Source organism: Topomyia yanbarensis, chromosome 3 (assembly GCF_030247195.1).
Source record: "Topomyia yanbarensis strain Yona2022 chromosome 3, ASM3024719v1, whole genome shotgun sequence".
Taxonomy (NCBI): domain Eukaryota; kingdom Metazoa; phylum Arthropoda; class Insecta; order Diptera; family Culicidae; genus Topomyia; species Topomyia yanbarensis.
This window is the reverse complement of record NC_080672.1, coordinates 114,712,583-114,723,435: the sequence shown is the minus strand read 5'-3', so window position 1 is coordinate 114,723,435 and position 10,853 is coordinate 114,712,583. Positions and strand designations below refer to the sequence as shown.

General features: G+C 40.7%; 3 protein-coding genes across 3 annotated transcripts; 2 read left to right on the top strand and 1 right to left on the bottom strand.

The window, feature by feature from the left end:
- The first annotated feature begins 3,490 nt into the window (after positions 1-3,490).
- On the top strand, positions 3,491-4,056 carry LOC131687154 (2-Hydroxyacid oxidase 1-like). Its single transcript, XM_058971205.1, has 2 exons — positions 3,491-3,958; positions 4,033-4,056. Exons 1-2 carry the CDS (start codon positions 3,491-3,493, stop codon positions 4,054-4,056), a joined length of 492 nt encoding a protein of 163 aa, XP_058827188.1.
- Positions 4,057-4,212: 156 nt separating this feature from the next.
- On the top strand, positions 4,213-5,117 carry LOC131687153 (uncharacterized). Its single transcript, XM_058971204.1, has 2 exons — positions 4,213-4,321; positions 4,380-5,117. Exon 2 carries the CDS (start codon positions 4,431-4,433, stop codon positions 5,115-5,117), a length of 687 nt encoding a protein of 228 aa, XP_058827187.1. The 5' UTR covers positions 4,213-4,321; positions 4,380-4,430.
- Positions 5,118-8,677: 3,560 nt separating this feature from the next.
- On the bottom strand, positions 8,678-10,064 carry LOC131689745 (uncharacterized). The gene is made up of 3 exons (XM_058975039.1): positions 9,436-10,064; positions 9,113-9,371; positions 8,678-9,053 (listed from the first exon to the last, which is right to left on the bottom strand). Exons 1-3 carry the CDS (start codon positions 9,972-9,974, stop codon positions 8,757-8,759), a joined length of 1,095 nt encoding a protein of 364 aa, XP_058831022.1. The 5' UTR covers positions 9,975-10,064; the 3' UTR covers positions 8,678-8,756.
- Between the last annotated feature and the right edge of the window lie 789 nt (positions 10,065-10,853).

Below are 10,853 nucleotides of genomic sequence, written 5' to 3'. Positions count from 1 at the left end.
AATTGTCTAATTTTATATTTAATAAGCTGAACTAATTTGATTTCCCTCGGCATGATACTGTACCTTGATGTGGTCCGGGGCTTTTCCACCAAAGCAGTATTACAGTGATTATATCACAGAAACTTGGGATACGATTATTTTCTTTTTAGTTAAGCTACATTGTGATCAATTTTAGTACTTAACTTGGCGACCTTTATTATCCACTGCCATGGTCAAATAATATACAATGTGGGTTTTGGGCCCAATTCTCTCTGCAGGCGCTCTTCTTTTGTTGCTGTATTTTCAATTAGATTCATGCTAACATTCACTAACACAAATTGCTTATTCGCTCATGTACACTAACAGTCTCTCATTCCAAACGTACAAACGTGGCCTACGCGATAACACAAACCTGTTCACAAGTGCGAACGCCCGCGATATCGCCAATATTCAAACTCCCAGATTGATTAGGTGAACGTTGGAACCTAAGAACCTAAGCTCGCGCAATCATAAATCGGTCACGTCCGGAGGTCTCCGCCCTTGATCCTAGTACCCCAAATTCATGCCTTTAGTTGGACCAATAGAGGTAGAAACTAGACAGGACGTCCACGCGCGATCATTGAAGAATACGCGAACATGCGAATGGCCACATGCTTATAAAAATAATGTGTCCACGCGAAGTTGCATACATACTGGCACACGCGACAAAAACGTCCACATACAAACGCTCGAGTCCTTCGCGATCATCCACGCACGACCACACCCACAATCTCGTAAAAAGTATAACACCCCGGTGACTGAGTGAATGGTTTGGCACTTATAAATTAACAATCCCAGTCTCTCGAGAGAACCTCCAAATGCCCGCGTTTGCGCGATCATGAATCGGTTTCGGCCGGAATCCCCTATTCTCGCCCCTAGCGGCATAGGTCCAATGCCATCAGGTGGATCAATCGAAGATATAGTGCTCATATCCACTAAACTACATAAAAATCGAATGTATACACACAAAGTCACATACATACGACAGACAAATATAAAAATGGTTGAGCCCTTCGCGGCCATCCAAGCAATCTATACTCGCGCTCTTTCAGGCATTATAACATCCCGGTAATAGTATGAACGTCTTAGCACTTGTAATCACTCGGGCGCGGTCTCAAGCGTGAACCTACAGTCCCCCGCACTCGCGCATTCATGAATCGTACACGTCCGGGAGTCACTATCCTCGATTCTAGAAGTCTAGGTCCATCCTTAATTGAATCAATTAGCTCTACAACTCCAGTAGGACAACTCTCGAAAAAAAATCGGCATATTATTAATACTCAATAACAATACTAACTCTTCTCTTTATTTTATTTTTATTTATTTTCGGTCTCATGCGTTATATTCTTGTGATGACCTTTTCGAGCTCATACATCCAACAAGAGCAACATTGCTACCAACAATGATTTTTCTCTGCCATCAGACGTCGCCAAGTTTTAGAACAATGGAGATGTATTCTCATACTCGATGGAATCAGATAAGTAGGAACGATCAACAAACTGCAAGTAGTATATTGCATATTTCTTGTTTTGACGTATAAAATATCATCCGTATTAAAATATTATTTACAGGCTCCACACATATCTCAACACACACAAATGCTTGACAGGTGACTGGGCCAAGTGCATTCACTCGTAGGATCTATCATTTCGATGATCGCCTCGATTCTACGAAACCAGTGCACAAGTAAGCTGACATAAGCTAGTCTCATCTGGTGAATGCATGTAACCTGGAAACCCCAGGACGAGACGCGAACTTACATTACAATTTCAATCATCCACACACACCTACGCTCGCAATTTCGCCAACATTAAAACACCCCCTTACTTAAGTGAACTTTTCAGCACCTATAACTTTACAATCGCGGTCTCAAGCATTAACCCATCACTCGCGCGATCATAGACCGGCTACGTTCGGAATTCTCTACTCTCGATCAGCCTAGACTCATGCCTTCAGTTGGACCAATCAAGAATGATGTTCATATTCACTAGACAACACGTTCCTCTACCATACACTAAAAATTAATTATCAGATTCACGGACCGCGCGCGATAGTTCAAAAATACACGTGAATGGCCACACGAATCTAAAGTCGAATTTATGCACGCAAAGTTAGAGACACGCTGGCATTCAAGTGCTCGAGCCTTTAGCGATCACACTATTAGAGATGCACCGAATAGTACTATTCGGCTTTCAGCCGAATACCGAATATTTAATGTTTAATTATTCGGCGTACCGTATATTCGGCTTTAATCAAAATCGGCTGGTATTCGGCCCGAATATTCGGTCAAACGAACATTCGGTCGACAGAATATTCTGTGCATCGCTAGTATTTTGTATATATGCATTTTATTTTTTTTGTTCCTTTTAAATATTTCATGAATATTAGACCATTACTTAGCATATTCGGCCGAAAGTCGGTTTTTATTATTCGGCGTACCGTATATTCGGCTTAAATTAAAATCGGCTGGTATTCGGCCCGAATATTTGGTCGACCGAATATTCGGTGCATCTCTACACACTATTACACAATTAGTAAACGCCCACGCTAACCCAGACAGATATGCACTCCTGGACTCGAACGCTAAAAACCACACCTTCCAGGCATACACCACCCAGGACTGAACATTAGATTCATACATACAAAGCTACAAGTAATAATTACAGGTATTCGTCTGGCAACCGGGGGAAGTACATCTCAAACGCAGAACTTATCATTTCAATGATGGCCTTGGATCTGCGTTGCCTGTGTTCAAGGCACCATAGCTTTGTCCGTCAGGTCAAGGATGTATGAAACCCGCTAGCCACCACCCTCGGCCCTAGCTGCCCATAAAGGGATAAAAAAAAAGCTGAACTAATTTGATTTATTATTTTTTTTAATTTGATTTTTATTAATCTTTTCACTCATTTTATTAATCTGCTGACATTTTTTCATTTTCTTTTAAATTTCTTTAAATTTGTTTGTTTTATTGATATTTTATAGTTTTTTTAGCTTTTTCTCGTGCGGGACTCGAGACTGTTTTTTTCTTTGTGCCTGCTCCAAAACGTATAGATTGTTAAATATATTTTTATACTTTACTACAGTATACTATAATTTTCTCTAATTGTTTGCAAGAGAGAATAATATCGTTGTATCTTCAAGGCCCAATTTTTCACTATCGAGCCAAAGACACAGCACATGTTTATGTCAATCCTTTTTGTTTGCATTTTGCACCACGCAATATATGATAGTGTTGCTTCCTCTGATTGTTAGCTCGATAAATATGCAAGTACGCCCAAGTCCTCGTTATCAATTAGCTTAATAATTAAGACATGCAGGCCAGTCCTTGCCCAACTGACGGGTGTAACTGGCACAAAAATTTATATAAGTCCGGCAGTTGCGTTCGAATCAGATTTAGTCTGCATCCAGTCGTAACCGGTGCTAGTTGGGAGCTCGAAAATATTATTTCCGTATACGCGCCGAGGAGTAGGTAATGTTCGATACGTTATTCCGCGGTAAACGCAACGATCGCCGGTCTCGCGAGGTTGCCTCCGTGTCCGAGTATGAATCACGTGCAGCAGTGGTGCTGAACCGGAACGCCCTCGATTATTTCCGCTGTGGTGCTGGTGCTGAACAGACGACACGGTTGAACAGGTCACGCTACGATAAGATACGGATCAGACCACGCTGTCTGGCGCGGGTCGGAAACCGTAGCTTGGCAGTTAGTGTGCTCGGGCTGAGCTACAGAATGCCCATTGGAATTGGTCCGGTGGCATTGCAGAAATTAGTTCACAATGACTGCGAAAAGGCCATGGCAAGAGCTGCACGGTCCATGGGAGTACCCTTTGTTTTGAGCGCTCTGTCCAGCGTATCAATGGAGGATATAGCGAATGTTATTCCCAATCACCCGAAGTGGTTCCAGCTGTTTATCCTTAAGGATCGTGAGTTGACGGAAAATCTTGTGAGGCGTGCCGAGAAGGCTCGATACAGGGCCCTTGTTGTGACGGTAGATACTCCTGTGATTGGATTGAGAAGATCGGAAATGAAAAATCCGCTTAGTCTTCCTTCAAAAGTTTCTTTCGCTAATTTTTGTCCTCCTTATAACAATGTATGCACTAAAAATATGGTGGAATATGTGAAAAATCAGTTTGATCCTACAATCGGTTGGGATTCGTTGAGATGGTTGCTTAGTATCACTAGTTTGCCGGTTATCGTGAAAGGCATACTTACGAGGGAGGATGCACTGTTGGCTGCTGACCTGGGAGTACAAGGGATCATTGTCTCGAATCACGGAGGACGTCAATTGGATTGCGCTCCGGCCACTGTACGATTATTTGATCATGCTGCCCTTGCAAAACTTTTCATTTTTAAATTATTTTCAGATCGAAGTGCTGCCGGAAGTGTGTGAAGCCGTGGGGAGTCGCCTCATTGTTATGACGGATGGTGGAATCACCCAAGGCACGGATGTGTTCAAGGCACTTGCGTTAGGGGCAAAAATGGTGTTTGTTGGCCGAGCTGCTATATGGGGATTGGCTGTGAACGGTCAAAACGGCGTAGAAAATGTACTGGAGCTTCTTAAACTAGAGCTCGATTCTGTGATGGCTATGGCAGGCTGCAAAACTATCAAACAGATCAGCGAAAATCATGTTCGCTTCGAATGGGAATACTTGAGTCCTCGATCGCGGTTGGCTGGAAGAATCAACATCAATCAGAAGGGCTTTAACAATCCAGTTGATGACGATGGCGATGATGATGAGGCTGGGCTAGCTGTTGAAACTGTGAAGGTTGTACCACCGGTACCAGAAAAAATAGTTCTTATTCCAACAGGAGAGGATGGTTTATCGAAGGATCCTCGGGGTGAAGACGGAGTGGATGAGTGCGGAAAGGATAGCAATAAGTGTAAAACAGTGAAGAGTGAGATTGAAATTGTAAGAGCTCCTCAGCGGATTACTAGAGAAGTGCGAGTTGTTCCCGAATTGGCAAAAGTATTTCAACGCAACGCTAATATAGGCTCGAACAGCCGACAATTTAAAGTTCGTCACAGTAGACATAGAGCCGCGTCCATGCATAATTTAGTCAGTATTAATAAGCCCGTTGAGAATTGTCGATGTATATTGTAGTAGGGATAGTTCTGAATAAAACAAGAAGTTAAACAGTTCTCAAGTATTACTTAGTATTACATCAACATTCCCCATTTTTTTTGCGTTGTGTTGCGGTTCGAAGCACGGTGCTATTTGTAGGTTGCATACTGACGATTATCAGGTTGCCTATAGGTAGTTAAACTCATCTTGCTTGTGAGATAAATAATCGGGAATGAACTTTATCGTTTTTGGGCTCAGGAAACCAATAGTATGAGAATCGTCATTGCCGGCCACAACCATCTTCACCGATACTTAGGATAGGGTGGGAAATGTTGATGTACACCTACTTAAGGAAAACCAAAATTTCTCACTAGGGTGAAAATTTGTGCTCCTGTACAAAGACTGGTTTTTACCAACAAATTTTCACCCTAGTGAGAAATTTTGTTTTTTACCAAATTTTCCTCCTTAGGGTGAAATATAGCATAATGCTTTCGCATAGGCCTGCTAAGCCAAGACAAGTTTCGGCTTCACTGTGTCTCATCGGCATAAACAGAACTTCTGCTCGAACGGGACATCACGTTTGATCAGTCGTTCGATTGAAACACATAGTGTGTTTTAGTTTTAAGGGATTTGCGTCAAGCCGGCGCTAATCTATTCCGACAATAAGTTAGTGTCGGTTTCTGATGAGGCGAAGCCGAAACGCAACATAGTATGAATTGAAGAACAATTACAAAAATAAAAAAATATTGAAAAATGTCAACATTCGGAACACGAATTAATCCACTGTAGTATTGCAGTTAAGATTAGGTTAAGAATTGAACCGTCAATGTATAAACATTGAACTTGAAAAACAAAACAATGAATAGCTAAAACAAAAACAAGAATACATATAAAATTAACGATGTAAGCAAATGCGAATCAATTAAAATGTATACTGAACAGAACACACCAGCTCTAAGTAAATTACGAACACTGCCCAAACAAAAGACCCTTTTCAGGGCCATCAATTTATCAACAAAGAATCGAATTGAAATTTTGTTATTACAAGCATCAGAAGGTGGTGAACAATATCGTCGCTTTCACGTAGAATGGCAAAAAATAAGAAGTTATCATAGTATTTAAATCAGTTGTGTGATTTGTTGACAGTTTCGTTTAATGATTCAATTTACAATAAGATTCATTAAATGCTCTTTTTGGGGTTCCCATGTAAGGATAAATGTGTTCCAATATTTTTGATTTCGATGGAACGAAATAATTGCTGTTAATACAACATATCAAAAGATAGTCAAAATGTCTAGTCTAAAGTGTAGTCTACTTTATTCCGGTTATGTCTCAGACGTTACCCAACCATCTTTTACATCAGAAAAACAGTAACCAGCACCAACTGGGTGTCTAGTTACACGATGTATCCAAATTAGCACTAGTTGGACACAAAACAATTTCAAACAGTTCACACGAAACTTGTAAATGTCTAGGTCATCTGACTTATCCTGAGTGATGTCCCGGGAAGCAAGTGCAGTAGCTCTGGTTTGCTGACAAAAAAGCGAATAGGAACTCTTGTCATATGGCTAGGGAGCCAAACGCCTGGCATTATGCAATATTAATTCCCAAAAGTGGGAAAATTGGATTGAGGTCCGATTTCTTCACCATCGCTTATCGCTTAAGCCAGGTTTAAACGTACTGGCGAACCTGGTTTAAACGTTAAGCGAGGGTGAAGAAATCGGCCCTAAAGCAATTTGCACATTAAAGGCACAAAACATAACTTAAATTACTTTTGATTTTTTTTTGTGTTTCGAATTAATGTCGTCAGTGAGCTAGTTTGGAATTATTTTGTGTCAAACTAGAGCTAATTTGAAAACTAGTTTAGATACATCGTCTAACAAGTTACTTAGTTGGTGCGAGATGAATTCGAAACACACAAAAAATCAACCTTAACTTAAGTTAGGTTTTGTGCCCTTAATGCGCAAATTGGTTTAATCCACTTTTCCCACTTTTAGGAATTAATGTAGCAAAACATGTGTGATTTGCAGAACTAATTCGAAAAATATAAAAAATAGGGGATTTTGTGGACAAAATGACCCATTACCATACTTTCCTGTATTTTTGGAGAAACTAAAAGCATTTAATGTATTTTTCCTCCATATTTTCCTACAGTACCAAGCGAAGTGTGCGGGTGTCTTAAATTGTCCAAATGATATGAAATTTGGCATTTGAGATTACTCTGATATTTGTCACAATATAAAAGAAGGGGACTTGGAGAATTCAAAAAGCGCTACTAAGCATTGTCAAAACTATCTACCTTATCTGGGTGCCCGAACATTTCGAACATTTCGGTATTACTGTCAATGAATGGGCTGACGAGCTGACCAGGGCAGGTGCAGCGATTGACTTAGTTGGTCCCGAGCCCGCCCTGCCAATTCAAGGTGGATAGGAGAAAAATACGGTCTTGCGTTTCGTCCGAGCATTGCAATTGTTGGAGAAATCCATAAACGTGTCGCCAAACAAAAGCGTTTCTAGAACAACCGTGTCCAGTGATTTCGATAAATATCCCACATTTTTCGAAACACTACTGCGGCATGCTGACGAGGGCTTTAAACGCCGACTGCAAACTCAATTATACATGGCAACTATTCAGCGCGCTGAGTCATTTTCATGTGATCTTTGCGAATCCGACTTCGGAACTTCGAATCGTTTGAAATGCAGCTGTCCAGCAACTACGCAATTGCGATTGTGAGTTTTGGGCTAATCTTACATATCTGTGTTTGGGCGACTGAAATTTAGTAACATACTAAAGTTTTTAATCCAGTGCGGTAAAGAGCATTAGGCTTTCTCGCAGGCGATTTAAACCAGTTGTTTGTTTCTGTGCTGTAATTTATTAACCATTCCAATTTTACGTCCTCCCTCCTTCTTTCTTCTTTCCTTCTGATCAGGAAAATTATGAGAAGACACGCAAGGAACGAATCCCCGACCACATACGGGGAACGTGTCATTTAAGCTAGTATTTTCTGATTCCTGATTACTAACAAAAATGCTCTTCGATTCTCTATAATTGAATTAGGAGGAGAAGTCTTTGAGCAAATGTTTCAAGTCTCAGAATCTTTCAGGTTTGTACTTTAAGGCTAGTTCAATTTAAACTGCAAATAATAAGAAAAACTGAAGTACTTAATTGTCTTTTAGACTCACACTTTTCAGGTACGTAGCTATCACGCACGACTTCATCTGAGTGCGTTTCAGGTAGTTCAGAATTTGCTCGTAGTATCATGACACTCGAGCACACAACCAGTGCTGGTAAGGCTGCTATAACTTGTTTTCTTAGTTTAAACTACTTTCTTCAGTCTCCGTAAAACAGGCCATTTAAAACTATTTCGAATACAAAATATTCTTTTTTAAAATATCAGCAACTAGAGACAGCAGACTGAATTATTACATGACTACTATTCAATATGCTGTGTTTCTCACCTCTGCAGAATCTGACTAACCCGGATTTATAGTAATAAATTATTGGTTTGGTGGTCATTTGTTTTTTACATTACCTATTTGAAGACATCCACGAGCTTTGATTAGATAATGCCAGAATATATTTGTTGAATTCAGCAGAATGAAAGAAAAATCAAATCAATTTTATTGCGTAACATATTTACTGTCAGCAAGGTTCACATTATTTTCCCAAGCCATAGTTTATAGTTTAGCGTAAAATGATTCATGTACTACGTGTTCCTTGCTGATGTCGGCCACACTTTGACATCCTGCAAACGCCATTGCTAGGTCTAATTCTTTTCTCAAAATATCCAGAACACTTTCAACACCCTGTTGACCATTGTTTGCCAGGCCCCAAAGGGCAGGCCTTCCGAAAAGCACCATTTTGGCACCGAGTGCGATCGCTTTAAAAACATCGGTACCCTCCGTTACACCACCATCAAGTAAAATTGTGGTTCTGTCGCCCACTGCGGCCACAACTTCCGGAAGGGCTTCAATCTGGAATGAATGTAAACTTTCATAACACCTTGCCAGTAATAGATGGCCTCATTTCTTACCGACGCCGGAACAGAATCTAACTGTCTTGCCCCATGGTTAGACACCCAAATACCTTGAACACCCAAATCAGCGGCAATTATTGCATCTTCCTTGGTGAGAATTCCTTTGACAATTACTGGCAGTTTAGTGAAGTTGAGTAACCACTTGACGTCATTCCAACACAGTGTTGGATCTAATTGTTCGTAAATATATTCGTTGATTCCAGATCCACCCTGACTCTGAACACCGGTTGCTTGTTGTCCCTCGAAGTTGGCCAATCTGAAAATTATAGCACATACCACTTCACTTGTCTGTACCAATTCCATCCCAAACATACAGTTACATCAAGTGTGGAGGAAGCGAAAACTTATTACGCATATCCGGTCGACGTAGGCCAAACATCGGAGCATCCACGGTCAGCACAATTGTCCTAAAACCTGCTTTTTCAGCTCTGCGAACCAAGCTTTCCGTAATCTTACGATCCTTGTAGATGTAAAGCTGAAACCACTTGGGTGATTTCGGTGTCCCAGCAGCAACCTCTTCAATCGAGCTAGTAGAAATGGTGCTGAGAGTGAACCCGACGCCTCGACTGGCAGCAGCCTTGGCATTGGCCACTTCTCCATCATGGTGGGCCATTCGCTGCATTGCTGTCGGGGAAATTCCAACCGGCATCGAATACTCGTCCCCGAAAAGTCGCACCGTCATGTCTCGTTTGGCCCCACTTTTCAGCACCCGAGGCCGTATACGTAGACGGTCGAAGCAGATTCGATTTAGCCGGAGTGACAGCTCATCTCCGGCCCCGCTCCGATAGTAATCCAGCGCATGTCGTGGAATTATTTCGGCCGCACGTTTTTCGTAATCTCGCAGCGAAACTAGTGCCATTTAGGATGGAAAATTATTCGAACTAAACGCGTAGAATGGACATTCAAAGACTGAATGAACTGCTACAGCTTGTGAAGATGGTGTAGAGAAGCGAGTGTGATTGCGGTTTGTTACGATTCGTGAGATAATGGGTTATTGTCTTGCTGATAACAATTTCGTGGACTGGTAGGGGATAGTACGCCGTTATGGACACAGTTGGAAACATGATCTCTTCATATATCTCAAAACTGGACACTAGATTGACTGCACGTAACATTAAATGATTTGAAATGCTTCAGGATAATAATTCTATTTTCTCAAACGCTAACCATCAGATAGGGTTCGTCGCGAAATTGACACAGCAGGACTGCAACGTTTTTACCGCAACTGTGGTGCGGGAAATATGCACTTACTGCAATCGCATTTTTTAAATTTCCACATATTTGATATTACAAGGGATAGTGTGTTCGAATCATAATAGAAATACTGTATTTAATGCTTAGTGTATAGTAGATTTTTAGAACACCATCTATAACTTGTAAAGAAGCAGAAAAGTAAAATATAGTTTGCCGCTCGATCAATAATAGTTAAATAGAATTGAACTAAAAATAAACAGAAAATCTAAAATAGCTCAACGAAAATGCCACAGTAATAGTTTTAAATAGATACAAAAGCAAGTTACATTTTTAATTAAAAGGAAACACAAAGAATTAGTCCTTCCTAAATACCAAAAACAAAGGTCGCAAACAGTTTATTCGTACGCATTGGAAATCCATCTCCATTGTGAACAATAACGATAGCCTAAAAGAGGCGAAATTCAAACCTCTATGATCGAAAAATAAAAAAAATTACCTAGAATTTAGAAAATAGAAATATTGACGGACTCAGGAGCGATAAAGT

Coding starts and splice junctions, on each gene's coding strand:
- LOC131689745 (XM_058975039.1), bottom strand. CDS start 9,974: ATGGCACTAGTTTCGCTGCGAGATTACGAAAAACGTGCGGCCGAAATA. Junction 9,372..9,435: donor TCGCTTCCTCCACACTTGAT/GTAACTGTATGT, acceptor TATAATTTTCAG/ATTGGCCAACTTCGAGGGAC. Junction 9,054..9,112: donor TAGATTCTGTTCCGGCGTCG/GTAAGAAATGAG, acceptor CATTCATTCCAG/ATTGAAGCCCTTCCGGAAGT.
- LOC131687153 (XM_058971204.1), top strand. CDS start 4,431: ATGACGGATGGTGGAATCACCCAAGGCACGGATGTGTTCAAGGCACTT.
- LOC131687154 (XM_058971205.1), top strand. CDS start 3,491: ATGTTCGATACGTTATTCCGCGGTAAACGCAACGATCGCCGGTCTCGC. Junction 3,959..4,032: donor GTGAGTTGACGGAAAATCTT/GTGAGGCGTGCC, acceptor TGGATTGAGAAG/ATCGGAAATGAAAAATCCGC.